The sequence below is a fragment of the Pan paniscus genome, chromosome 8 (assembly GCF_029289425.2).
Source record: "Pan paniscus chromosome 8, NHGRI_mPanPan1-v2.0_pri, whole genome shotgun sequence".
NCBI classification, from domain to species: domain Eukaryota; kingdom Metazoa; phylum Chordata; class Mammalia; order Primates; family Hominidae; genus Pan; species Pan paniscus.
In genome coordinates this window covers 126,554,930-126,580,525 of record NC_073257.2, presented here as the reverse complement: position 1 = coordinate 126,580,525, position 25,596 = coordinate 126,554,930, and the positions used below count along the sequence as shown (strand labels likewise).

The 25,596-nt window shown below is 40.0% G+C and overlaps 2 protein-coding genes across 2 annotated transcripts in view; both read left to right on the top strand.

Moving 5' to 3' along the window:
- Positions 1 to 25,596, top strand: part of ABLIM1 (actin binding LIM protein 1) — a 329,600-nt gene that overhangs the window by 65,019 nt on the left and 238,985 nt on the right. The window lies entirely within an intron of this gene.
- On the top strand, positions 11,975 to 14,716 carry LOC100980117 (peptidyl-prolyl cis-trans isomerase A-like). The gene has a single exon (XM_055092321.2). The coding sequence runs from the start codon at positions 12,542 to 12,544 to the stop codon at positions 12,917 to 12,919; it is 378 nt and encodes a 125-aa protein (XP_054948296.1). The 5' UTR covers positions 11,975 to 12,541; the 3' UTR covers positions 12,920 to 14,716.

Below are 25,596 nucleotides of genomic sequence, written 5' to 3'. Positions count from 1 at the left end.
TTCCAAATGTCTGAGTTAATTCATCTAGGTACTCCCGAAGTTTATGTATTTGAAAGGGACAGTGGTTTCTAATATACTTTCTATTTGAAAACATCAACAAATAAAATAATTATTTAAATATTTTTCTTTTTAAGAACAAATGAGAGCTTCTAAATGTCTAGCGAGGGAAAGTATATTATGATTGGTGGAGTTGATTTATTATTTATATGAATAATTCTAGCTATGATGTGTTATGTCATTAAAAAATATTGGCTCACGCTTGTAATCCCAGCACTTTGGGAGGCTGAGGCGGGCAGATCACGAGGTCAGGAGATCGAGACTACAGTGAAACCCCGTCTCTACTAAAAATACAAAAAATTAGCCGGGCGTGGTGGCGGGCGCCTGTATTCCCAGCTACTCAGGAGGCTGAGGCAAGAGAATGGCGTGAACCCGGGAGGCGGAGCTTGCAGTGAGCCGAGATCGCGCCGCTGCACTCCAGCCTGGGCGACAGAGCGAGACTTCATCTCAAAAAATAAAAAAAAAAAAAGTGTTCTTACTTATATATTGTTCAGTGTATAATCATGATAGACCAGTGATTAATGACAAGAAACAAAAAAACACTGATGTTAAAATACAAATAAATCACTTTTATCGTTGAAATTGTTTTAATTCTGCAAATTCTTATTCTCAAGTTGATCTTCTCCAGATTTGTATGTTTCACTCATCTCATTAAAATTCTGCAACTCATTAGAATATCTGTAGTATTTCAAAAGCCAACATTTTTTAAAGATCATGTATTAATGATTGTCTTTTTCGTTATTAGCAATATAGGCTTTCACTTGCAATGTGGTATTTATAGAGAAAATATTTGCAAATAGACAACTGAAATCTTATGTTTTAGCTTACTATTCATAAAGACTTAAAGTAATGAAAATCAACCAGCTGAATTTTTTAAGCCCAAACTATTAGAATTCTAAACATCTGGTCATGTTGCTGTAATGCATAGTTAAAATTCAGTGTACATTTTTTACTTTGCATATGTTTGAGTATTTCTATGATAAACAATAAAAAAATAGTATAATGAACCTCAAGTACCCATCGCCCAGCTTCAACACTCTGCCATTCTTATTTTTTCTAAATTTCTACACCCTCTCTTATTTTTAACAGTTGTTTTTAAGGTATAATTGACATACATTGAAATGTATGAATCTTGGCTATAGAAGTTTTACAGATAGATACACCTATGTCACCCATAGACCTCTATCACAATATTGAATATTTTCATATCTCCAGAAATTCTCTTGTGTTCTTTGTCAGTGAATCCTCTCACTCCCAGACAATCAAGGTCCTAATTAGATTAGCCTTTTCTAGAACTTCACATAAATGGACTTATATACTATGCACTGTTTCGTGTAAGGCTTTTTCCACTCAGTGTAAGGTCTGTGTGATGCCTCCATTTTGTTGTGTATGGGAGTAGTTCATTCCTTTTTATTGCTGAGTAATATTCCATTATATAGGTATATCACAATTTGATTATCCATTCTATTGATGGACATTCTTGTTGTTTATAGCTATTTACTAATATGAATAAAGCTGCTGTGAACATTCTTGGAAAAGTCTTTTTTGTGGATTTATGTTTTCATTTCTCTTGGTAAAAGATCTAGATGTGGAATTGCTAGGTCGGAGGGTAGGTGTATATTTATAATAAGAAAAATTGTCAAACATTTTTCAAAACCTGTTGTAACCATTTTATATTCTCACTAGAAATGTATTAGAGTTACAGTTGTCTCACATCCTCACCAATATTTGGTATTTTAATTTGGCATGGTGATATCTTGTTGTGATTTTACTTTGCATTTACCTCATGGCTAATTATTTGAGAACTTTTTAATGTGGATAATGGTCATTTGCATATCTAACCTTGTGAAGTATCTATTCAAGTCTCTCTACCCCTCTGTTTTTAACCTGTATTATTTTTCTTATTGAGTTGTAGGAGTTTTTTTTTTAATGTATTCTAAATACAGGTTATATGTCTGCTTTATGTTTTGCATATACTTTTCTCCCAGCCTGAGGTTTGCCTGTTTATTTTCTTAATAGTGTCTTTTGATGAATGGAGTGTTTAATTTTGGTGAAGTTTAATGTATCAATTTTTATACATTTTTGTGATTTTATTATCCTATCCAAGGAGTTTTTGCCTAATCCCAGGATATCAAAGGTATTCTATATTTTTATGACACTATTATAGATTTAGATTTTAAGTTTACATCTATGATTCCTCTCAAAATAATTTTGTGTATGGTGTGAGGTAGGGGTTGAGGTTAATTTTTTTTTTCACAGGGATATATAATTGTTCCAGCCTCATTTGTTGAAAAGATTCCCTTCCTCATTGAATTGCACTGGGGCCTTTGCAAAGAACCAGTCAATCATTTGTAAGTGTAGATCTGTTTCTGGAATTCCTATTCTGTTTCAATGATTAATTTGTCTTTCATTATGGCAGTACTACATCATCTTAATTATGCCATGTAGAGTAAGTTCTCCAACTTTGAGTGTGAGTGTGTGTGTGTGTGTGTGTTTTAATTGTTTTTGGCAATCCTAGGCCCTTTACATTTTCATGTCTATTTTAAAACCAGTTTGTCAACTTTTATCTAAAACACCTGCTGAGAATATTATTAGGGTTACATTGAATTCATGAATTAATTTCAGAGAAATAAGGATCTTATATATTGAAACTTATAATCCATAGACATGATATATATCTTTACTAATTTAGGTTTTCTTTAATTTACCTCAGTGATTATTTGTAGTGTTCTATGTAGATCATTCTCTCTCAGTGAGGTTTTACAAGAGAAGTAATCCATAATGCTCGAATGCATCCTTCATATGTAATGAATTAACTTATTGCTTATGCATCTGGAAATGTATTAGCTTGTTAGACTTCTTTGGTAGAATCAAGAGTAGAGTCACAGGTTGGATGTGGTGACTTGTGCCTATAATCCCAGCAACTTGGGAGGCTGAGGTGGGAGGATCGCTTGAGTCCAGGAGTTCAAAGACCAGCTTGGACAACATAGTGAGACCCCATCTGAAAAAAAAAACAAAGAATAGAATCATTAAAATAACTTTTTGCTTAATTCTCTCATGGATTGGGGCAACATCTTGCAATACTGTGGTATGATATCACAACCAGTATATTGACACCAATTCAGTCAAGATATACAACAGTTTCATCACCACAAGGATCCTTTGGGCTGCCCTTTTATAGCAGACATAACTGTTTATAAAAGTTTACTTTTTACTTCTGGATAGTAATACTATAATTCTAAATAATATGTTTGGATTTATATTTATTTCAACAATGTCTCTCAATTGGTTTTAATGTTCACTTCCAGAGTTTTATTAGTTTTAAATCTACCATTGATATAGAGCCATTTTATAACTCTAAGTAATATACTGTTATTTTTTATCTGACTCTACATAATACCTTCTTACCCCTATTAGGTAGAATGAGGACATTATCACCCTTCCACCTCACTTCTCTTCTCCTACCCACACTTTCTGTCTTCTGACTGCTGTCAGAAGACACCTTACTTTTACATTGTCAAGGTTTATGTATTTTAAATCTAACTTTTATGCTTTCTTTTTTATTATAAGTTGATTTTTAGAGCTGAAAACCGATATAAATTATCTGTAACATTAAAATTATGCAAATATTCTTCACTGCAGAAGCAGATACTGTGACTGGACCCTTAGAGAAGGAATTATTCTGAGCATTAAATCTGTCTTGCTCAAAGTACATGTTTAAGCATTATTAAAGCATCATCCAAGGGCCCTTTTCCAACAACCTCCTTTTTTTCTCAAAATTTTATGACTCTTTAGTTTGCTTCATATTTAGATTATGGTTTTTTATACAGATTTTTAATTTACATAAAGCTTTTAATTCCAATTCTTTTTTTTTTTTTTTTTTTGCTAAGCAAAATGAATTTATTAATAGCATTACTAAGATCGTCCAGGCTCTGAATCATAACTTGTTGAATGAAATCTACTTTCTTGAAGATGTTTTCTTGGAGACTCTATCTTCTAATTTGGACTCACTGGCTTCTAGATCTATTATATAGCTGTCATTGTGGGATTCCCCCTAATCCCATTTTATTTCTAAATGAATTCCACATTTTCTTGGAATCTGCAGTTTTCTTTTTGGGAATTAGTTTTTTCTCCTGTGTGAGTCAGTCTTCAAGTAATTTTTTTCAGTAAGGGTGCATAAGAGGTAAGTGGAATCCTTCCCTGTCTGAAAATTTCTTATTTTCTCCACATGCTGAATTGTTTTCTTCTGACTTCACAGTGACTGCCAAGCCTCATGGTAGCCTGAGTCCTTTTCCCTTCTTGGTAACCTGAACTGGTATCTGATAGCTTTTAGGGTGTTCTCTGTATGTTCAGAGTTCTAAAATTACACCAGTGTATGTCTAGCTATTTTGTCATTTTTCTTCATCCTGTCCAGCACTTAGTTTGTTCTTTCATTCTGAAACTTGTGTCTTCCTTCAGGACTGGAGAATTCTGTTTTTTTCAGTTTCTCTGCTTTACTTTCTTTGTCCTCTCTTTTTGGAACTCCTATTCAATAGATATTGGACCTCTTCCATATCTCTTAATTCTTTTTATTTTTTTTTTACATTTTTAATCTCCTTTATTTTGCTCTACTTTATGGGAGAATTTCTTGACATTTTGTTTTCTGGCCTGTCTGTTGCATTTCTTTTTATTTTCATAATTATTATTTTTTTATTTCTGTAAACTCTCTTTTTCTCTGATTGCTCTTTTAATTTTTTCCCGGATTAGCTTCATGGATACAGTTTGTTCTCAAATGCCTTAGAGGATATCAATTTGAATTTTTATTTAGTTCTTTTCTTCTGTTGCTTAAATTATCTATTTTCTCTAGAATCATGTGTTTGTGTATTCATCTTGGTCCAATTTTGTGCTTTTGTTTTCCTTAAATGTCTTAGTGATTCTTTTTTTTGGTATATGTTAATTGACTAATAGGGGGATTAATACAGAGATTTCTATGTGGGGGATTAATGTTTCCTTCTGTCTTTTTGCTGGTGTAATTTTCCTCTATAGTTGTATTAGTTTGCAACCACAAGAGATCTCTAAAATGTAATCTTCAGTATATTCAATAATACATTGATTTAAAATCATTACTTTAAAGCACTTATTTATCACATACCAAATGAAATGGCAAAATGATCTTTTAAAACCCTAAGGAAGATGATATAATTTTATATTAATATGAGAAGGTTTTGAGAACCAAGTTTAAAACTTGATGATATGAGGAATAGCTAGATTACTAAAATTGAAAATTAGGGCTATCTAAGTTAATGGATTTATTGATGGGCATAGGTTTTCTTTTTAACAGCAAATATCACTCTTGTTCTGTTTCTATTGTGTCATGGTTTGGATACCTATAAACCCCAAATACCTAATTTGTTTTTAGAAGCCATTGGCACACACCCTGTGTGAAGTGAGCACCTCCTGACAGGTTCACGCTGTGCAGGTTTTCCTCCCTCCTACTCGCTGGCATTTACGGTGCCGCTGCCCCGGGCTGAGTGGGCTGGCCCGGAGGCTGGCTCTGGTCCCCAGCCCCTACTGCTGGGCAGATCAGCTGCTCGGAAAACCGTGTGCCAGCTCCTGAGGGCTGATCACCACTTGCCCCAGGGCAGGAGAAGCCTTGCAGGCTGCCAGATCTGAGTTCTTTAGTTTGTACTTTTGAGTAACTGGTTGTGTCTCTGACTCAGACTGTTTTATGAGTGCCACTTAAATTCTCAAAAAACCAGAGTGGCCTTACTTAAGCTGTGATGAGCGGAGTGTGGGAAGGAAGGTGGGTTGGGTTGGTGGACAGTGAGGCTGAGAATTGTTTTTCTCTGATCCCATGGAGCAGAAATGAGAAGGGAAGGGGCGTGTTTTGTGTCTGACCTGGAATTTTGTTCTCTTCCTTCCTCCCCCAGAGTGTCCTGAGTCATGAGGCCGAGAGATTCAGATTACTGTGAATTCTAGTTCTTATTGAACCCAGACTGGACCAGAAGGCCTCAGCATAGCCCTAGGACTTAGTGATCCGTTCAGCATCTGTTATGAGTTGAATTATGTCTCCCCCAAATTTCTATGTTGCAGCCCTAACTCCCAGTATCTCAGGATGTGACTATATTTGGAGACAGGATCTATAAAGAGGTAATATAGTTAAAATAGCCTAATCCAGTATGAATGGTATATTAGTTCATTTTCACACTGCTGATAAAGACATACCCGAGACTGGGTAATTTATAAGGGAAAAGAGGTTTAATGGACTCACAGTTCCATGTGACTGGGGAGGCCTCACAATCATGGCAGAAGGTGAAAGGCATGTCTTACATGGTGGCAGGCAAGAGAGAATGAGAGCCAAGCAAAAGGAGAAACCCCTTATAAAACCATCAGATCCCATGAGACTTATTCACTACCATGAGAACAGTATGGGGGAATCTGCCCCATGATTCAATTATTTCCCACTGTGTCCCTCCCACAACACATGAGAATTATGGGAGCTATAATTCAAGATGAGATTTGGGTGGGAACACAGCCAAACCATATCAAATGGTGTCCTTATAAGAAGAGGAAATCTGGGCACAGAGACAGAGAGACCAGACACATCTGTGCAATGAAGCTCATCCATGTGAGGTCACAGCAAGAGGGCTGTCATCTGCAAGCAAGAAGAGAGGGCTTAGAAGAAACAAAACCTGCCATCATTTTGGTCTTGGACTTCTAGAGCCTGTGGTATTTTGTTGTTGTCATCTTAGCAACTAATATAGCATTTTTAGCCAAGAAATCCTGCTTTGTTCCCTGCTGCCCTCTCCAGGGATGGAGGAGGGAGGCATTCCCTGGGTGGAGGCTGGGCAAGGAGCCCTCATCACTGGATCCTAAAACCTGTGTCTCTGATTTTCCATAGACACTGGGGCTATCAAGGAAAGATTTTTGACTCATCTTGCCAAGTTCTAAACTATTTGGATATCAAACTTGGGTAAAGACCTAGTGAGGAAATCAGGGAGGCTGTAGTTAGGAGAATTTCACAGGCATGCAGAACTAATGTCATGTAGGATGCTAGCTGAGATGTGTGGATAAGCATAAGTTGCCACATTGATGTAGCGATGGCAATAAGAGTCTGGAAACTCTGTTTTCCCAAAGAAACTGACATCCTAATAATCTCTTACGATCAGAGATCAAAATTTGAGGTGCCTTGGTTTGGTTGTACAAAGCTTCATACATGGAAATCCTTCTTTCTGTTGGATGTGTTTTATTTCCAACAGAAATAAAATGTCATGGCATTGTCTCCAATGCCATTGCATTATCATTGCCATTTCTAGCAGCAGAATTCTTTAATTTGAAAAAGTTGTTGAATTGTAATGGACCCAGTTCTAACCTGAGTTTCAGGTCAGTGACTTTGTATAATTCATTGGCTCTCTGTGTCTCAGTTTTCCTTATCTGAAAAGGGGGATAATTATTGCTGCTCCCCAGTGCACAGATACATTATTTTGATGTTGTGGGAGTGGGGTTTGAATTTGTAGAAAGAGAATGGATTTCAAAAAGGCCTTCTTTCCCCCATTTAATTTGGTCTTGAGAAAATGATGTAGCCTCTCTGAGCCTCAGTCCTCTCCTCTATAAAATGAGGATAGTAATGGGGTAACCAGTGGGGGGTGTGAGTATTAAATGAGAACATATGGAGAGCACCTTACGTTGATTCCTGCATGTTTTAAGGGCTCTATAAATGTTAGCACTTGATGATGATATTTTAAAATTATTGAAATTACTAACAAGAGATGAGTTAGTTGCTTTAGATACTTAAGTATTATGCTGTCCCTTAAAGGGGCATCTGCTTAACAGATGGTTAGTTGACCATTTAGCTAATGGAAAGCAGTGTAAGATTTAGGATAATGAATGGAGATGTAACTAGAGAATGAGGTCTTGTTCCTTTGACCTACAAATGCTAAACTCTCAGTACATACCATCAAGCAGGCTTCCTCTAACTGTAACATGCACATAAATTCCCCGGAAATCTTGTCTAAATGCGAATTCTGATTCAGTACCTGGAGAGTCCGGGTTGGGTGCTGACATTCTGCATTTCTAAGAAGTTCCCAGGTGAGGGCGCTGCTGCGACTCAATGGCCGGGATTTGAGCGGCGAGGTCCCAGAGAAGATGGTAGAGCTAGCTATGATCCCAATCTGTAAGTTCCACTTTTTATCAACCAGTTATTATTGTCTATCAACTTACATTAAGCTTCAGAAACATTTCATTTTGGCTTTTCATGTCAAATTCCCCAGCTCTTGCTACTTTCCTGCCCCTGGCCTCTCTATTTAGTACTTAATGTCTTTTTTTTTCTTGTTTAAAGAATAATAACAATAATGACTAATATTTGTCAGGAATCAGGAACTGTTTCCTTAAATTTCCACAACATCCCATGAGGTAGGTATCATAATTATCCCCATCTTACAGGTGAGAATATGGAGATACGTATAGATAAAATAACTTGCTAAATCACCCAACTAGTGAGTGGTAAACCAGGACTATTTTAAGAGTTTATTTAAAGGAGCCCTTTTGTAAATGAGAATCCCCAGGGATAGCTGGCATAGTGCACCCCCCTTACCAGTTTTTGTTATGCCCCTTTAGGTTTTTGTCACATTTTAGAAAATGTAGAGCCTCCCTTCCAGGAGCCAGCAACTGTGGCATTCATCCAGAATGCAACCCCAGGTGACTGCAGAGTCTAGGAAGTCCGTGATGTTTTCTCAGAGTGGCACCCGGGCCAGAACCCACACAGCTCAGCTGTGGTTTGCTACCTTATGAGTGAAGGCTGTAAGAATGAAGGTCACAGCCAGCAGACAGATCCTGTAGGGTGTGTTCACATCCTTTCCACCTGCTTCTTTCACAATTTGAGTATAAATTCAATTTTTATCAACCGAATATTATTTTCTATTGATTTACTTCTGGAGTACTGACTTCTGAAAACTTCAGAATATTTTTATTTTTCATCTTACATAGGCAGGGCTTTTGCTACTATTCTGCCTGTGGCCTCTGTGTCTAGTACTTTAAAAATGATTAAAATAGACTGCGCATGGTGGCTCATGCCTGTAATCCCAGCACTTTGGGAGGGCAAGGCGGGAGGATGGCTTGAGGCCAGGAGCTCGAGACCAGCCTGAGCAACACAGCAATAACCCAATCTCTACCAAATAAAAAAAAAAAGTTTTTTTAAAATCAGCCAGGCATGGTAGCATGTGCCTGTGTCCTAGCTGTTTGGGAGGCTGAGGTGGGAGGATCACTTGAGCCTGGGAGTTCAAGGTTACAGTGAGCTATGATCATGCAACTGCACTCCAGCCTGAGTGACAGAGCAAGACCCTGTTTCTGAAAGAAAAAAAAAAAAGAAATAAAAAGAAAGAAAGAAAAAACGCTTAAAATTATATCAGCAACAACACCCTCCCTGCAAGCCTGCGCTTATATGGCTGTGCGCTGTGCGAGGAAGAGCTGCAGGGGATAGACCTGAACCCTATGATGGATGACAGGGACATGTCTTGTAGGGGCAATGTACTTGGCGATCTGGAGAGAGTGCACGCATGAGAGCATGTTGCTCAGAGCCTGTGGCTGGTCCACTCCTGCCTTGGCTACTCATTCTCTCACTTGCTGTAGTCACTTACACTCACAGGCCTTCATTTTCCTCCTTTCTAAAATGAGAGGATTGGGTAGGTTGGGGATTTTTCAACATGTGTGTTTATTTTTAGCTATGGAACCCTTTCTTCAGATGAAGGCTCACCTGGAAGCCCAGAAAATAAAGCATAAGAGCTGAATTTTCTTTGGTGGAAGTCGGACCCAGAACCAACTCTCTGCCTTCCCCGCGCTGCATCCCTCACCGATCCCAACACAGCCTCCTTCTTCTGTTAGCTAGAAAACAGCTGGCCTAGATAATAGGAAGCCTCCCTTTTGCTTCCACACTGTGCCTGTGCACTCAAAGGAATAAAACATGGGGTTTCAGAAAGCCAGTGTTAGGGAGGAGTATTTGCTAAAGGCAGTTTTGTTTCTAACTCCAGCGGCTGGTTATTATAAACCCTAAAATGATTCAGCAAGGTGTCCTTGGTGTTGACTTATTTATTTTGCAAGGTTTAAATGCATTTTTTTTGTGTGTGTGTGAGATGGAGTCTTGCTCTGTTGCCCAGGCAGGAATGCAGTGGCACCACCTCAGCTCACTGCAATCTCTGTCTCCCGGGTTCAAGCAATTCTCCTGCCTCAGCCTCCCGAATAGCTGGGACTACAGGCACCCGCCACCACGCCCGGCTAATTTTTTTATTTTTAGTAGAGACGAGGTTTCACCATATTGGCCAGGCTGGTCTCAAACTCTTGACCTTGTGATCTGCCTGCCTTGGCCTCCCAAAGTGCTGGGATTACAGCCATGAGCCACCACTCCTGACCCGTTTTTTTACTCTATTATTAAAAATACTTTATCCTTTTGAATTTAGACTTTTGTGACTGGAAGTTTCTTGTTTTGGGGATGATAGGGGGAAAGGCTTTTTGGGGAGATATGGAAGATCATTGCAAGGAACAGAGTAGAAAGGTTTTGTTTGTTTGTTTGTTTGTTTTTGACAAGCTCTGTAATGTTGTGATGCGTATTGAGCAGACTAGCCCATCTTCCTTTGCTGAGGCAATAATCTTGGAAGAGACAAAAGTTGAAAGGAGGCAGACACAAGACATGAAGAGTTTCAGAAATCTTTGAAATCTTTGAAAGTCTTTTTGAAAGTCTTTGGAATAATTAGTTCACTTGAGACCATCAATAAAATGCTTGCTTTCATTGGAGACTAGGTATGAATGTTTTACTGTCAGCAGAATTGTTAACTAGAGAGGGTAATACAGAATGTTAAATAAATTTGAAGTCTCCCAAATTAAACTGGAGAGCTGAATTGAAGTCAATGATCTGGAGTAGCATTCTTATTCTCAGTAGAATATGGCATATTTTCTCTTCCCACTGACTTTGAATGAAGCTTCCATGGAGAAGGTGGTGGAACAGCTTAGAAGTAATACACACTGAGTGAACAGTGCAGGAGAGAGACAATGATGTAGTAACATTTCTTGGGCAGGTATGTGTCTTCTAGGTGTTTATTCTGTTTTCCTACCCTTTCACAACAGCAAAAATCTGTATTAAATGTAGCCTTCTGGGTATAGCACAGTCAATAAATATCCTCTTTCATTCTCTGGGGGTGAAGCTATGTGTGGAATATTTTGCAATTGCTGTGGTCATGTATCACTCATGTGCCAAATGAAAATGGTAATGAATGTGGAAGTTATAAAAAATCCACACTAAAGTAAGTCATTATGATTTAACCCAATGCTTCATCTGTTTACAATGAAAGAACATAGAATCTCCTTGTTCTGCAGTAATTTGTTTCCTTTTAGACTTTATCATTACAACTTTTTCAAAGGCACCAAGAGTGGAATCCCCTGATTCCTGCAACTTATTTGCATCAAATGAGTCACCAAAGAGAAATGCCTGTTGTTTTTGCAGGGAATACAGCATGCATTTTAATCCTCTCTAACATAGCAGACTGGGAGGGAGTGAGAGGCAGAATGAAATGGATAAAAGGGAGAGGAGAGAGACATAGAAAGTCCATCACTGCAAACTTCTTAGCTGTGTATGCAAATGTAAAAACTGTTTTATGGATACCACTAAGTGCATTCCGCTTCTAGTTATTCGTTTATATGAAAAAATTCATGCAAATAACAGCATTGATATTAATTAATTGGCATCCACGTGTATTCTTTCAGCAGAGCTACAAGAAGAAGCTGTGAGAATGTTGAGGTGGAGCCATTGATCGCGTCTCATAATAGCACAGAGATCAAGACATAGAGACCCGAGTTCAAATCTGTGCTCTTCTGCATACAAGATGTGACTCTGAAAAAAATTACTGTCTTTAGGCTTAGTTTTCTCATCTTTTAAAGAGGGATTCATAATTGTCCTTATCTCCTAAGGTTGTTAGAAGGAACAATTGAAAGATGCATGTCAGAAATGTTTACTATACTCAGAATAACTATTTGAAAAATATTAGCCAGGGCCGGGTGAGGTGGCTCGCACCTGTAATTGCAGTACTTTGAGAGGCCAAGGCGGGAGGATCAGTTGAGGTCAGGAGTTCGAGACCAGCCTGGCCGACATGGCGAAACCCAGTCTCTATTAAAAATACAAAAATTAGCTGAGTGTAGTGTTGCATGTCTGTAGTCTCAGCTCCTTGGGAGGCTGAGGTGGGAGAATCACTTGAACCTGGGAGGCAGAGGTTGCAGGGAGCTGAGATCGCACCACTGCACTCCAGCTTGGGCAACAGAGCAAGACTCCATCTCAAAAAAAAAAAAAAAAAAATAGGTTTTTGCAGATGCTGCCGCCGCCAGGAGCCCTGTAGTATCAGCCATAGTCAATCCCACGGTGTTCTTCAACATTGCCATCAATGGTGAGCCCTTGGGCTGCATCTCCTTTGAGCTGTTTGCAGACAAGGTTCCAAAGACAGCAGAAAATCTTCGTGTTCTGGGCATGGGAGAGAAAGGATTTGGTTGTAAGGGCTCCCGCTTTCACAGAATTATTCCAGGGTTTATGTGTCAGGGTGGTGACTTCACACGCCATAATGGCACTGGTGGCAAGTCCATCTATGGGGAGAAATTTGATGATGAGAACTTCATCCTAAAGCATACAGGTCCTGGCATCTTGTCCATGGCAAATGCTGGACCCAACACAAACGGTTCCCAGTTTTTCATCTGCACTGCCAAGAGTGAGTGGTTGGATGGCAAGCATGTGGTCTTTGGCAAGATGAAAGAAGGCAAAAATATTGTGGAGGCCACGGGGCGCTTTGGGTCCAGGAATGGCAAGACCAGCAAGAAAATCACCATTGCTGACTGTGGACAACTTGAATAAGTTTGACTTGTGTTTTATCTTAACCACCAGACCATTCCTTTTGTAGCTCAGGAGAGCACCCTCCACCCCATTTGCTTGCTGTATCCTAGAATCTTTGTGCTCTTGCTGCAGTTCCCTTTGGGTTCCATGTTTTCCTTGTTCCCTATGCCTAGCTGAATTGAAGAGTTGAGTTAAGTTTATGATTATGAAATTAAAACTAAATAACTATAAAAAGTTAGCCCCATTTTGGGGTGGTGGTGGCAGATGCTAAGGGGCAGCATCAAGCAGTGATTAGGATAAGCATCAAGTCAGGAAATGGATTCCCATGTACTCACTACTCTTCCCTGTCCAGCTTATTGTTGAATGTAGAGAGTCCAGTTTTCTAGAAATTTCATCTCGAATCTTTTTTTGAAAGATACTGATCATAAAGAGAAAAAAAAAGGGAAGGAAGGAGGCAAGGAAAGGAAAAGAAAAAGAATTAACAGAAAAAGTGCGGCCAGGTGCGGTGGCTCATACCTATAATCCCAGCACTTTGGGAGGCCACGATAGGTGGATCACTTGAGACCAGGAGTTCAAGACCAGCCGGGCTAACATGGCGAAACCCCGTCGCTAATAAAAATACAAAAATTAGCTGGGAGTGGTGGTGCACACCTGTAATCCCAGCTACTCGGGAGGCTGAGGCATGAGAATGGCTTGAACCCGGGAGGTGGAGGCTGCAGTGAGCCGAGATCGAGCCACTGCACTCCAGCCTGGGCAACAGAGTAAGACTCTGTCAAAAAAAAAAAAAAAAACCAATATACAAAAAACAAAAATGGTGGGTGAACTGTGTCATCTTCATTTATTCTAAGGTAGATAGGATGGGTATTATTGGCCCATTTTACAGATTTGGAAGACAGGTGATTTGCCTAGGATCATTGGTGAGCTGATGATAGGACCAGGACACGAAGCTGGGTCTTCTGCCTCTTCCTGGTCTGGCACATGCTGGATGGCAGCTTCTGCCTGAACTTGATAAACTGCCCTGTACAGTAGCCATGAGGTGAGAGAAGCAGCCTGCTACGATGGCCTCCCTCTCTGCAGCCTCCGTAGAGACAGGGACTACCCATCAGCCGTCTTTGTGAAAGAGATTAATTCAGGAAAATCTCTTGAAAGCAGAATGTGACTCAGAAAAATGATTCTTCTGACGTCAGTAATAAGAACCCCTCCCTGCACACATACAGTCTTTGAGTATTCAGACTTTTTGGAAAAAGCATAAACAGCCTTTGGGTATACGCTAAATTTTTGGACTGCTGAACTTGTCTTTTATATCACCCTACCATTACTTCAGGCATGAAAATGGCTTTGGCATCTTCTCTGATTACTGATTCATCCAGAGCTGTTTTAATATTCTTGAGAATAGTTTTAGCATCCTGGGCACAGTCTCTGATTCTAGCTGCTTATGTCCAAATCCCAACTGTACTGCTTGTTAGCGGAGTGACTTTGGGCAATTTCTTTAACTTCTCACCTTTTCTTTAATTGCCTCATCTTTAAAATGGAGATGATGATGGTCCCTGTCCTAGAGGGTTATAAGAAATCAATGAGGGAATCTTTGTTCAATGCCTACAGAGAGTGAGCCCTCGGTCAATGTGAGCTATGAACAATAATGAGGCCATTCTCTTTGCAGTTTATGAAGCTTTGCAGTTTATGAAGTTTATAGGACCAATGATTTGGACTTATAATTGAATATCATTGGCGTACAAGTTCAGGAAAATGACAAACATTACTTTTTTCCTGTGCCTTTCTAGATAAAGTCTAGACGTTTCTTGATTACATGAGTTTTTTCATATAAAAAGAATAATTAGAAGCGGAATGCACTTAGGGACCGTATGTAATAGGGGTTGATAACAGAAAAGCTCATGAAGTTTCATTTCCAGTCACAAAAATAATTTCACGGGACCCACCTGGAAATTATAAGCAGAAATTGGAATGAATAGTAGCACGGAGGACGTAGTTGTGTGCTATAAGGACCATTTCTAGGTTAAGCTTTCTGTTTAAGTGTGTGGTGAACTGCACACTCCTTTTATTAGGTTGGGACAAAAGTCACTGCATTTTTTGCCATTACTTTCAATGGCAAAAACTACAATGACTTTTGCCCCAACCTAATAGTTCTGGAAACTGCTCTCCAACAAAGTTGTGTAGCTGAGCTTGGGATGGGACCAATGATTTGGGCTTATAATTGAATATAATTGGAAGACAAGTTCAGGGAAAATGCCAAATCATTACTTTTTTCCTGTGCCTTTCTAGATAAAGTCTAGAAGTTCCTTCTTCCTTATTGAATCTGACCTTTTAAGAAATTTAGTTTTTATCTTTCCCAAAGGAATCATTTTTCATGTGGAATTCAATTTGCTTCAAGTTTCTGTCTCTTCTGCTTAGTTTAAAAGATGAGGCCAAGGCCCTCTGAATGTTTTGTTACTGATATCTGCTATTTTTCACTCTCAGCCCTGTCATAAATTACATGGTGGTAAGCTTTGTCTCCTATTCTGTAATTGCAAAGCAGGCCTAGGCGAGGTCTTTTAACATAATCTGTTGTAAGGTATCCTGTTTGCCTAAGAACACAGCAGCATCTGTGTTACCAGGGTATGACAGCATCACTATCGGTCATACCTTAATTGCAAACAGAGCCAAGCATGTTGGCCTATTGTAGCCATTCAAAATGTTGCAAGGCAGAAGAGAATTGTTCTCCTTATATATCCTCTGCTGGCCTTGGGCAAGTCCCTAAATTTTTGGCTTTGAAACTTCTTATCTTTGAAACTGTGATGGAAATTATCTCTAAAACCCTTTCTAGCCCTCTCCTTCCTCAGAGAAATGTTTTCCAAGCTCTGTTTTGTGAAAAGTTCATAGTTGTACTGGGTTGGGGGTTCTCTGGTTGAATAAATTCAGGAAATGCTTCTTATCTTATTTATCTCTTAGTTACAGGCACACTTGCATATTAATACATAGTAAGTCCATGGTTAAGAAAACTGTTTAACAATATTTAATTAAGCATTTCTCAAATACAGGTGAAGATGCAATTTTAAGCATTTGTATTTGTTTTGCTAAGTGACAGTCACTTTCCTGTGAAGGGTTCTAGAAGCGTGGTTGGGAAAGATTTCTGCTCTGTGTTTTTAAGATGACTGAATCAGATAAGGTAAGGAACACACAACCGTGTCTCTGATTTCAAAATGACATGGTATAAGCTCCATTGCTATTTAATTAGAAAGTGGTTGTGTGAGGCCGGGCACTGTGGCTCATGCCTGTAATCGCAGCACTTTGGGAGGCTGAGGCGAGAGGATTATTTGAGTCTGGGAGTTTGAGACCAGCCTGGGCAATATAGGGAGACTCTGTCTCTATTAAAAAAAAAAAAAATAGCCGGGCATGGTGGCACATGCCTGTAGTCCCAGCTACTCGGGAGGCTGAAGCAGGAGAATCACTTGAACCTAGGAGGTCAAAGCTGCAGTGAGCTGTGATTGTGCCGATGCAATCCAGCCTAGGTGACAGAGTGAGACTCTATCTCAGAAAGAAAGAGAGATAAAGAGAGAAGAAGGAAGGGAGAAAGGAAAAGAGGAAGGAAGAGAGAAAGAAAATTGTGCATTTTAAACAAGTTTCTAGGCAGTTGGTTTCACCTCTTTTGTTTTTGTTTTTTTTTTGAGACGGGGTCTCACCCTGTCACCCAGGATGGCATGCAGTGGTGTGATCATGGCTCACTGCAGCCCCAATCTTCTGGGCTCAAGCAGTCCTCCTGCCTCAGCCTCCTGAGTAGCTAGGACTATAGGTGCAGGCCGCCATGCCTGCCTAATTTTTTTTTTAATTTTTAGTAGAGACAAGGTCCTGCAATACTTCCCAGGCTGGTCTGAAATTCCAGAGCTCAAACTATCCTCCCATCTCGGCCTCCCAAAGTGCTGGGATTACAGGCATGAGTCACCACACCTGGCCAGTTTCTTGACTATAATAAATCATCAACCAAATTGTGGTTCAACTAACACAAGTCAAATTTGGAGGACTATGATTAGGAAAGAATCACTTTATTGCTTAACATTCAAAAAAATCAAAGTTTCAATATTGGATTGCCTGCTCCCCCACTTTGCCCCTGTCCTGCCTTGTAAAAGGCAAGGAACCAATGCAATGCAGGTTATTTTTAAACTAGCACCCTATTTTAGCCCCTGAAAATAGCTGTAGCTCTGTACTTGGTTTCTTCTCTCATTTAATATCAAGTAGGAATAATACTTCGAGATTTAAAGGAGTAGGAAAAACTAGCCTCCATTACATTTTAAATGCAGGCTAACAAGAATAAAGAATGCAACGATGAAAGACTTCCATCCTTATGGTAAAAATCCCAAGACACTAACAAAAAACACATTAGGCTAAAATATGGAATCACTATCATGAGAATGCAAGGCATTAGGTGTAATCAGAAGATTTCAGTTGATGCGACTGGCCTTTGGCAGCAGCTGACACATGACAGCTCTGCAAATGGCAAGCATTTTATCAATGAGCAATCCAGTTGTGATTCTTTGTCTGGCGCCTGGTGCTACAGCCAAGTCAGGAGGACGTTATCAGAGGCACCAAGTTCCAGGCAGTAGCCTGGACCAGGGGAAGGGCACATAGGGTGACCCATGAGGATGGCTGTCTACCCGAGTCATTTCAAAACAAAATAAAAAAGCCACTTAGCTGGGGAAGAGAGTAAGCCAGGACTCTTCAATTAATCAAACTTTGCATTTGGCCAATGTGTTTCAAATAGTCTTGTTTTCCAGTGGATTGATTATAGGCCTTACATTAAATTAATATCTCACAATGGGTGCTGCTGGTTACATCTTTATTGGAGGAATTAAATGTTTTACCCCCATGTTTAAAGCAATTATGCCAGTTTCCTCCTATTTCTTAGCCAATGTGTGTATCTGATGCCAAGGATATTTGTCCTAAGGGTCTTTTTCCATTTAAACTGTCTTCATAACTTTTCCAATATGCAAAATTCCCGGTGTTCAAAAATAACTGTGAGAAAAGTTGGATTGTGGGTGGTGGATAATCCAGCCCAACATCAGGGCATTACTGACGAAAGGAAAAAAATGCCTCTTTCCTGAGTCTTTCCGGATGAGGTCATTGTTTTCAGACAGCTTGTATACCTAATATAAAAAGGCTCAAAGTCCACGGCTCGTCTCATACCAGGAGTTTGTCAGGGAACTGTTTCCAAAGCCATAATGAATAATCAGGCTGTTAGTAAAAGAAGCCTCTCCAAGTGATAGCATTTTTTAAAAATTCTAGTAGTGAAGAAAATAATTAAAAGCCCATCTGGTTGAGATAGTAATTCATTAAGGAAAAAGAGGAGGCGGAAGGCTGGGGAATAATCGATCCTTTTCTTTCTTTATTTCATGTGTTTCAGTTATTGTGAAATGATAGTGATCAAAATCTGGATTCTGGATTGTGCAGAATGCAGGAAAATCCTAGGAACATTCTTGGCGTGTTCTAATAGTGGCTTCCCAGAAACGAGTGTTTTCAGTGGGTGTAGCGTCATTGAGCTGATGTGCTTTTGCAAGGGGTCTCTTTAGAAGTGGTAGGGGCAGGGTCGAGAGAAGAAGGGGATGCAGAATCTGTACATGAGGAAGGAGCCAGAGTCACTCAGGAAACTCCTCATTCTTCCTGCGCTGGCTGTGGCACACCCACCGGTGGCACACCCCTCCCTCGGGTCCAGTTCAGCCCACAGACTCCTGGGAGGAGAGCCAGGGCCCCAGCCTCTCCTTTGAGGAGTGTTGCAGCCTTTCTGTGTGCCAGATGCCTAGTGAAGAAAAGCTGAAACCCTGGAGCTTTGTGCATGTTAATGACCTTGGAAATGACTGAGCTCACGGACCCTCATCACACCATGGGAGACTACAAAGGTTAGACCGTCCATTTTGTAAAGTCAGCATATATTCTGTCTGGGGTCGACCGTGTCTTTAAAGATGAGGAAAGATGCAGGGCTTTTCCATTTGATAAAATTGTTTTACACTTATGATAATAAGTAAAAGATTGTTTTACAATCTATTTCTGTGATAGTACATATCTGTATAAAATGCACATCTTATTTGTCAACATATTTACAGATATTCTTAATATAATAGGATGTTAAAATCGACATGACTCTTTTGTAGCAGTAGCCCAGCTCAACTCAACCAAGAGTAGGTTGGTCCTTTGGGCACATTAAAAGGCATCTTCAGTGACTGTGGGCAAACACCTGTGATCCTGTTTCTGGGCATTTTGTTTGAGTTTGGATGTCATCTCTAGGATGCTTTCCCTACAGTTGTGTTTGATGGGAGAGTTTGTTCCGTGGTGAGGCTGGCTGGCTTCAGGAGTGCCCCGGCTGGTCCTGCTCAGCATCCCCAGGGGCCGACAGCCAACACCACGTCCAACACAACTGCAGAGGGTGGCCCTACGCAGTCTCACAGGCTGCTCCATTGAAACCTAGGGACTGTGGCGATCGGTTGCTGATTCCTTTGATACTGGACCCCTTAAGATAAGAGAGTGTAACTTATTTTGGTTCCTGGAGAGTAGACTCGTGGGTAATTCCAGATACGGCAGGTAGGCTGGGCCCCCTCCCTCCTTCACTTCCAATCTCGCCACTCTTCTCTGTTTCGCAGGACCTCCGGTGAGCTTGGGTTTGCCTTTGTACCCAGGACTGGTAGGACTGGGGAGCCGGGTCTGCTACACTTCACATGTATACACTTGTTACGAGGTACAAAGGAATCTGAGGTTGGCACACGCTGTAACTGATGAATAATTCATGGTGGCTTTTTATGCCACACAGTTTTCTCCTGTAAATGAGCATGATTTTGAAAGACTATGCTGATTTAAAAGTCCAGTAATGTGGTTTCCTATTCCTCACTGACCTGCCTTGGACGTTTACTGGAAAGACGAAAGTTGACAAACATTAGAATAGGAAAACTTAAAGTGGACGATGGCCCCACGTGGGTTGTCAGCCAAGAACAGCCCCCCCCCTGTTCTTTCTAAAGGATAACGTCACCTCAGGTTTACACAAGATTCTTTGACATTCTGGACTTTCCTCAAATATAGAATTTGAATTTTAATAAGGACACTATGCATATTAATTAGAATGCATTCGTGTATTCCTGATACATTTAGAGTGGAAAACTATGATGCTATGTCTTTTCCAACTGAATGGGGTCCTAGTGATAAAATTAGAATATCTCAAGATGTCTAGATGTCTTTATTTAAATGAATTTAAAGTCCTCTGTTTTTCTTGTACTGTACAAAGAGTGGATTTTAGTTTGGCTTTCCAGAAAGATAGGGCAGGTTTTGGAAGAAATCTTACATGCAGAGAGACTGTAAGTAAACAGAGTAAGTGATACATCTAATTATATTTTTAGTGGTCAAGCCAGAAAGAACAACTTTCTTTCTCTTCCTTGTTTTTTAACTACTCTCCTCCCTTCTACTCCGTGGCATATTTTTAAGGTATTTGGAGTCTTTCCACTTGCTACCAGCTGGAATCTACAGAAACCGTATCTCTAGAACACTCAACAGTTGACTTGATGCTCAGTCATAATTAAATTGGAAGTTGGCAAATTATTCCCAGACTTAAAAACAGGCACACTTTATGTTTGGAACATAAGGGGTTTTGCTACTCTGCATTGTTTTAAATGTACTCTCTATAGGGAATATGGGCAATACTTTTAATTAGCTTTTTTTAAACAAAAGGATATTTTGAAAGGATATGTAATAAATAAGTCTGACCCTGCTTACATTTTATTTATTATTCTCAGTAGCTGGTTCCCTGATGTTTTAAAACAACAGCAAAGCTTGCAGCTGTTCATCCATCTCTCTTTAGTAAGAGAAGATCATCCTGTCCTTTCTCTCCTGGCACACCTTGAAAGCATTAGCTAGTTAGGTGGCTGCTGATTTAAGACTTTGATACAGTGACTTACAACCTTCTGCTCTAAAGGATATACTTAGAGCTAGTGTTTGTTTACAATTAATAGCAATTTAGGACTTTGAGATAGTCAGCCGTTAATTTTATATTAAAATCTGACTGCTGACATGTATGTCTCCATCGTTAACATAGTTTAAATATTGGGGTGGTAGCCAGGATAGCAATTCAGAATATTGGGATTTTACAAGACTTATCATTAAATGTCATTCATTTCCAAAAAGAGGGAAAATGCATCGTGCCGATTAGCACTACTTTTAGGTTTCATATGAGAGAATGGAAATGCCAGACAGGTTTTCCTGCTTCCAAAGGCAGTCACAGCTGCCACTGCAAATGAGCGCTGCCACAGTCGGTGACCAGTGGGTCAGTCAGAGCATGACATTGCCAGGAACGTGCCCCAGGAGTGGGAGCAGGCAGCATGCTCGGAGAATTGGGCACTGGATTTCCATAAAACAGTCAGCAATAGACTGAGTCTTGGGAGCTTCTGTCTGAGTCATAGGCTCCCCAGGCTTGTGACCACACCAGGGTACCTTGAATATCTTCCTGGAACAGGAACTCCCCAAGCCTGCTATTACTCTTCTTTGTAATATTTTGCCTGGGAAACATATGTCCTGCTGTCATGTGAATTGAAGTGGTGTAGAGAGTTAGAAGGGGATGTAGTATACACAGTGCTCTTGGGAAAATGCCAGCATGTTCATGGGGTGGCATTATTTTGTGGGAAGCACATCCCTGGTGACTATTTTTAAATGGTTTAGGCCAGGCGTGATGGCTCATGCCTATAATCCCAGCACTTTGGGAGGCTGAGGTGGGCAGATCACTTGAGGTCAGGAGTTCGAGACCAGCCTGGCCAACGTGGTGAAACCTCATTTCTACTAAAAATACAAAATTAGCCAGGCATGGTGGCACACGCCTGTAATCCCAGCTACTCAGGAGGCTGAGGCAGGAGAATCACTTGAACCCAAGAGGCGGAGGTTGCGTTGAGCTGAGATCGTGCCACTGCACTCAAGCCTGGGCAAAAAGAGCGAAACTCTCTCTCTCAATATAAAATTAAAATAAAAAGTATATAAAATGGCTAAAATGGTCTGGTAGCCCCATTTTCCATATATAAGGTAATGCTGGTTGTATGACTAGCTAAATGTACCTGCAGATTCATGGATTAATCAGCCACTTCACTGATTGTGGCTCTTGGCCCCACCCACATCTTTATTTTTTTACATTTAGAGTGACTGTCACTGTAATAGTCTGTCTCTAATTGGTAGCTTCATCAGGGAGGGTCTGCTGATGAGTCATAGAGCCATCCCTATACTTGGCATTGGAGCTGTTAAGTAACATTCTGCTGTAATTAATTTACAAGCACTTTTCAACAGGTGGCAGGCACCATGCTAGGGACTGTTCAGAATAAATCTCTGTCATTTAGAATGATAATCCTGGAAGGTCCACTGGCATATATGGGCAACTAACCAACACGAGACATTATGTAGTGACCTGAGCAAGAGTGGAGAATGCAAGTGTTGGGATAAACGATGTGAGAGGGTGTCATCATCTAAAGATGTTAGAAAGCTGGCTGGGGAAGGCCCGCGGGATCCTTCGGGATATAGATGACCTCGCTGGTTACAAGGGGCACATCTGAGCACGGGTCACCATGGCTCCAGTATGAAGGAAGGGTGCCTCTTGTCCTCAGAAACCATTTCTGCCCCTTCCACACTGCCAGAGCCACAGAGGATTGGGGATTTATTTTCCCCTTGCTAACATGATTGTTCTTTGGTAAATTTCAAAGTGATTTTAACAAATATAAATGCATAATTATGGACTTGTAGAAGGAAAGCGTGCTCCTTTTGAGCATGATGCACTGGTGAAGTGCTTGAGCTCTAGAAGCAGAGAGATTTGGTCAGATGGCAGCTTGGACACCTACTAGCTGTGTAATCTTGGCCAAATTTCTCAACTTCTCTAAGCCTCAGTTTCCACATCTGTAAAATAGAAATAACAATACTGTCTGCTTTATAAGATTGTGAGGATGAAGTGAGAATATCTATAAGACTCATGGCACAGTGCCTCCCGCGTAATAATGAATGGGTTATATAATTGGCAATTAGAGTTCCATCTGGGAGATTCAGATTCTTGCAAATTATTTATATCGTTGAATAGTGCTATGAATCCAAGGCCTTGATTCTAGTTTGGTAATTTTATTTTAGTTTTATGTCTGTGTGTTTTGCTTATTTTTAATTATAAAAATCATGTAAGAATAGGCTTTCATTGTAAAAATTTCAAACACTACATGAGAGGCAAAAGCTCCCTTTGACCGCTGCCCAAACTTAGGGGATAACAACTATTAGCTGTTTTATTTATCTATTTTATTTTCATCAAAGTAATCCATATTCCTAGTTTTAAAAGGCAGATAGTGTCTTCTCGCATGAATGGGAGACAAAGGAATGAGAGAGCCAAAGAGTATAGAGTTTTTCTGGCCTGACTTCTTAGGATGACGAAAACTGGGGCATTTCTGTTCCAGAATGTGGCATTTCCCAATGAGACATTTTGCATTTTTATGTTTCATGGTTGAATAAACATGCAATTTATTAAAAGGTTTAAGATATTTCTTTTTTTTTTTTTTTTTTGAGACGGAGTTTTGTTCTTGTTGCCCAGGCTGGAGTGCAATGGCAGGATCTCGGCTCACTGCAACCTCCACCTCCAGGGTTCCAGCAATTCTCCTGCCTCAGCCTCCCGAGTAGCTGGGACCACAGGCACACGCCACCACGCCTGGCTAATTTTGTAATTTTTAGTAGAGACAAGGTTTCTCCATGTTGGTCGGGCTGGTCTCAAACTCCCGACCTCAGGTGATCCACCCGCCTAGGCCTCCCAGAGTGCTGGGATTACAGACATGAGCCACCACTTCCGGCAAGGTTTAAGATATTTCTAACTTGGCCTGTTTGGTGGGGAGAAAATTAATAGTAAACAATAGGGGTCTGGCAAGCCCTCAGAAGAGCAGGCAGCACACTTTTTCTGTAAAGAGCCAGATAGTAAGATTTTAGGTTTGATGAGACATATGGTTGGTGTCGTGCTGCTTTCTTTCTCTTTCTTTCTTTCCTTCTTTCTTTCTTTCTTTTTCATCATGCTGACACAGAAGGGCAAGAGAGCATGTAGAAATATGCGTGACCGCTTGACGGCTAAGTTCATAACTGGCACACTGTCACTTCTTTATTCTATAAGCCAGATGAGTCACATCATCAATTCCAGTCTCAAAGTGAGAGGGCATTCAAAGTTACATGGCAAAGGGCATGGATATAAGGAGGGGTGATAAATTCAGCCAATGATATAATCCACCATAGCTTCTATGCAGTAGCAGTGGTACTGGCATGAATAGACACGCACTGAGACTCAGTGAAATAAAATTATTATGCTCAGTTAACCTGAAATACTTTATTCTTGGTTTAAAAAAGAAAATAAAAAGACAATCTAACCCTAGGGAACTTTCTAACAAACTCAAGGAAATGGTACACAGATGAAACCAATGAATAAGATGTTTATAGAGCAAAAAGCTAAGAAATACAAGATTTGAATGCTTTGTGTGATTAGCCTAAAGCATACTTTTTCTGTAAAGGGCACAATAGTAAATATTTAAGTCTTTGTGAGCCAAATGGTCTCTGCTGCAACTACTCAAGTCTGAGATTATAGCACAAAAGCAGCCATAGACAATACATAAATAAATGGACATGGCTGCTTTCAACAGAACTTCATTTACAAACACAGGCAGCAGGCATTAGTTTACAGACCACTGCCCTAGACTACTGAAAGAAATAAGAAAGAGTCAGCTGTGGAAGACTTCTTGAAAAAGAATCCGTGGTTTCAAAGGCGATAAAGATTAGTTTAGCTTAATGAGACATGCTTTAGAAATGAAGTCAGAAAACAATTATATGATTGTTCAATAAATTTGTCAACAGGTTAATGTAGTTAGTTCAGTCAGAATGAAAACAATAATGAAAACTCATCATTCTTTCAAAATATTACTTGGTACTAATTATTTCTGCTCTAAAACCCTGTTTGAAAACCTGTTTGCTAAGAACGTTCATGTTTTTGCTTAGCTGGAGAATGAGGGAAAAAAAGGATTAGAAATAAAATGAAAGAAATGCCTAATTAAAGTGATTTGATTTTATGCCACTTTAAAACATTTATTTGATTGATATGACCTAGATGTGTGTAAAGGAACTAAAGGAATTAAAAAAGAATGGTTGATTTTTAACCATCAGGAAACCATGCAAATTCAAGTGAGTATTTTTGTATTCTCAGTTGTATTTCACCTAGATTTTACTCACCAACTTTCGTGTGTTTCCTCTCCATATTTGGAGATAGAATGAAGCCTGGAATACTGTTACAAAATGAACAGTTTTTTGCTAGAAATCTTTAATACCAATTTACTCAATTACAGTCAGCTTGTAGTTGGGAACCTGTAGTTAGATGATTTCTTTTTTATTTTTATTTTTTTGAGGCAGAGTCTGGCTGTTGCCCAGGCTGGAGTGCAGTGGCGCAATCTTGGCTCACTGCAACCTCCACCTCCCAAGTTCAAGTGGTTCTCCTGTTTCAGCCTCCCAAGTAGGTGGAATTACAGGCGCGTGCCACCACACATGGCTCATTTTTTGTATCTTTTGGGAGAGACGGGGTTTTGCCATGTTGGCCAGGATGGTCTTAAACACCTGGCCTCTAGTGATCCTCCCACCTCGGCCTCCCAAAGGGCTGGGATTACAGGCGTGAGCCACTATACCTAGCCAGTTAGCCAGAT

Excerpts from the sequence above, each read along its gene's own strand:
- LOC100980117 (XM_055092321.2), top strand. The coding sequence starts at position 12,542 with ATGGGAGAGAAAGGATTTGGTTGTAAGGGCTCCCGCTTTCACAGAATT.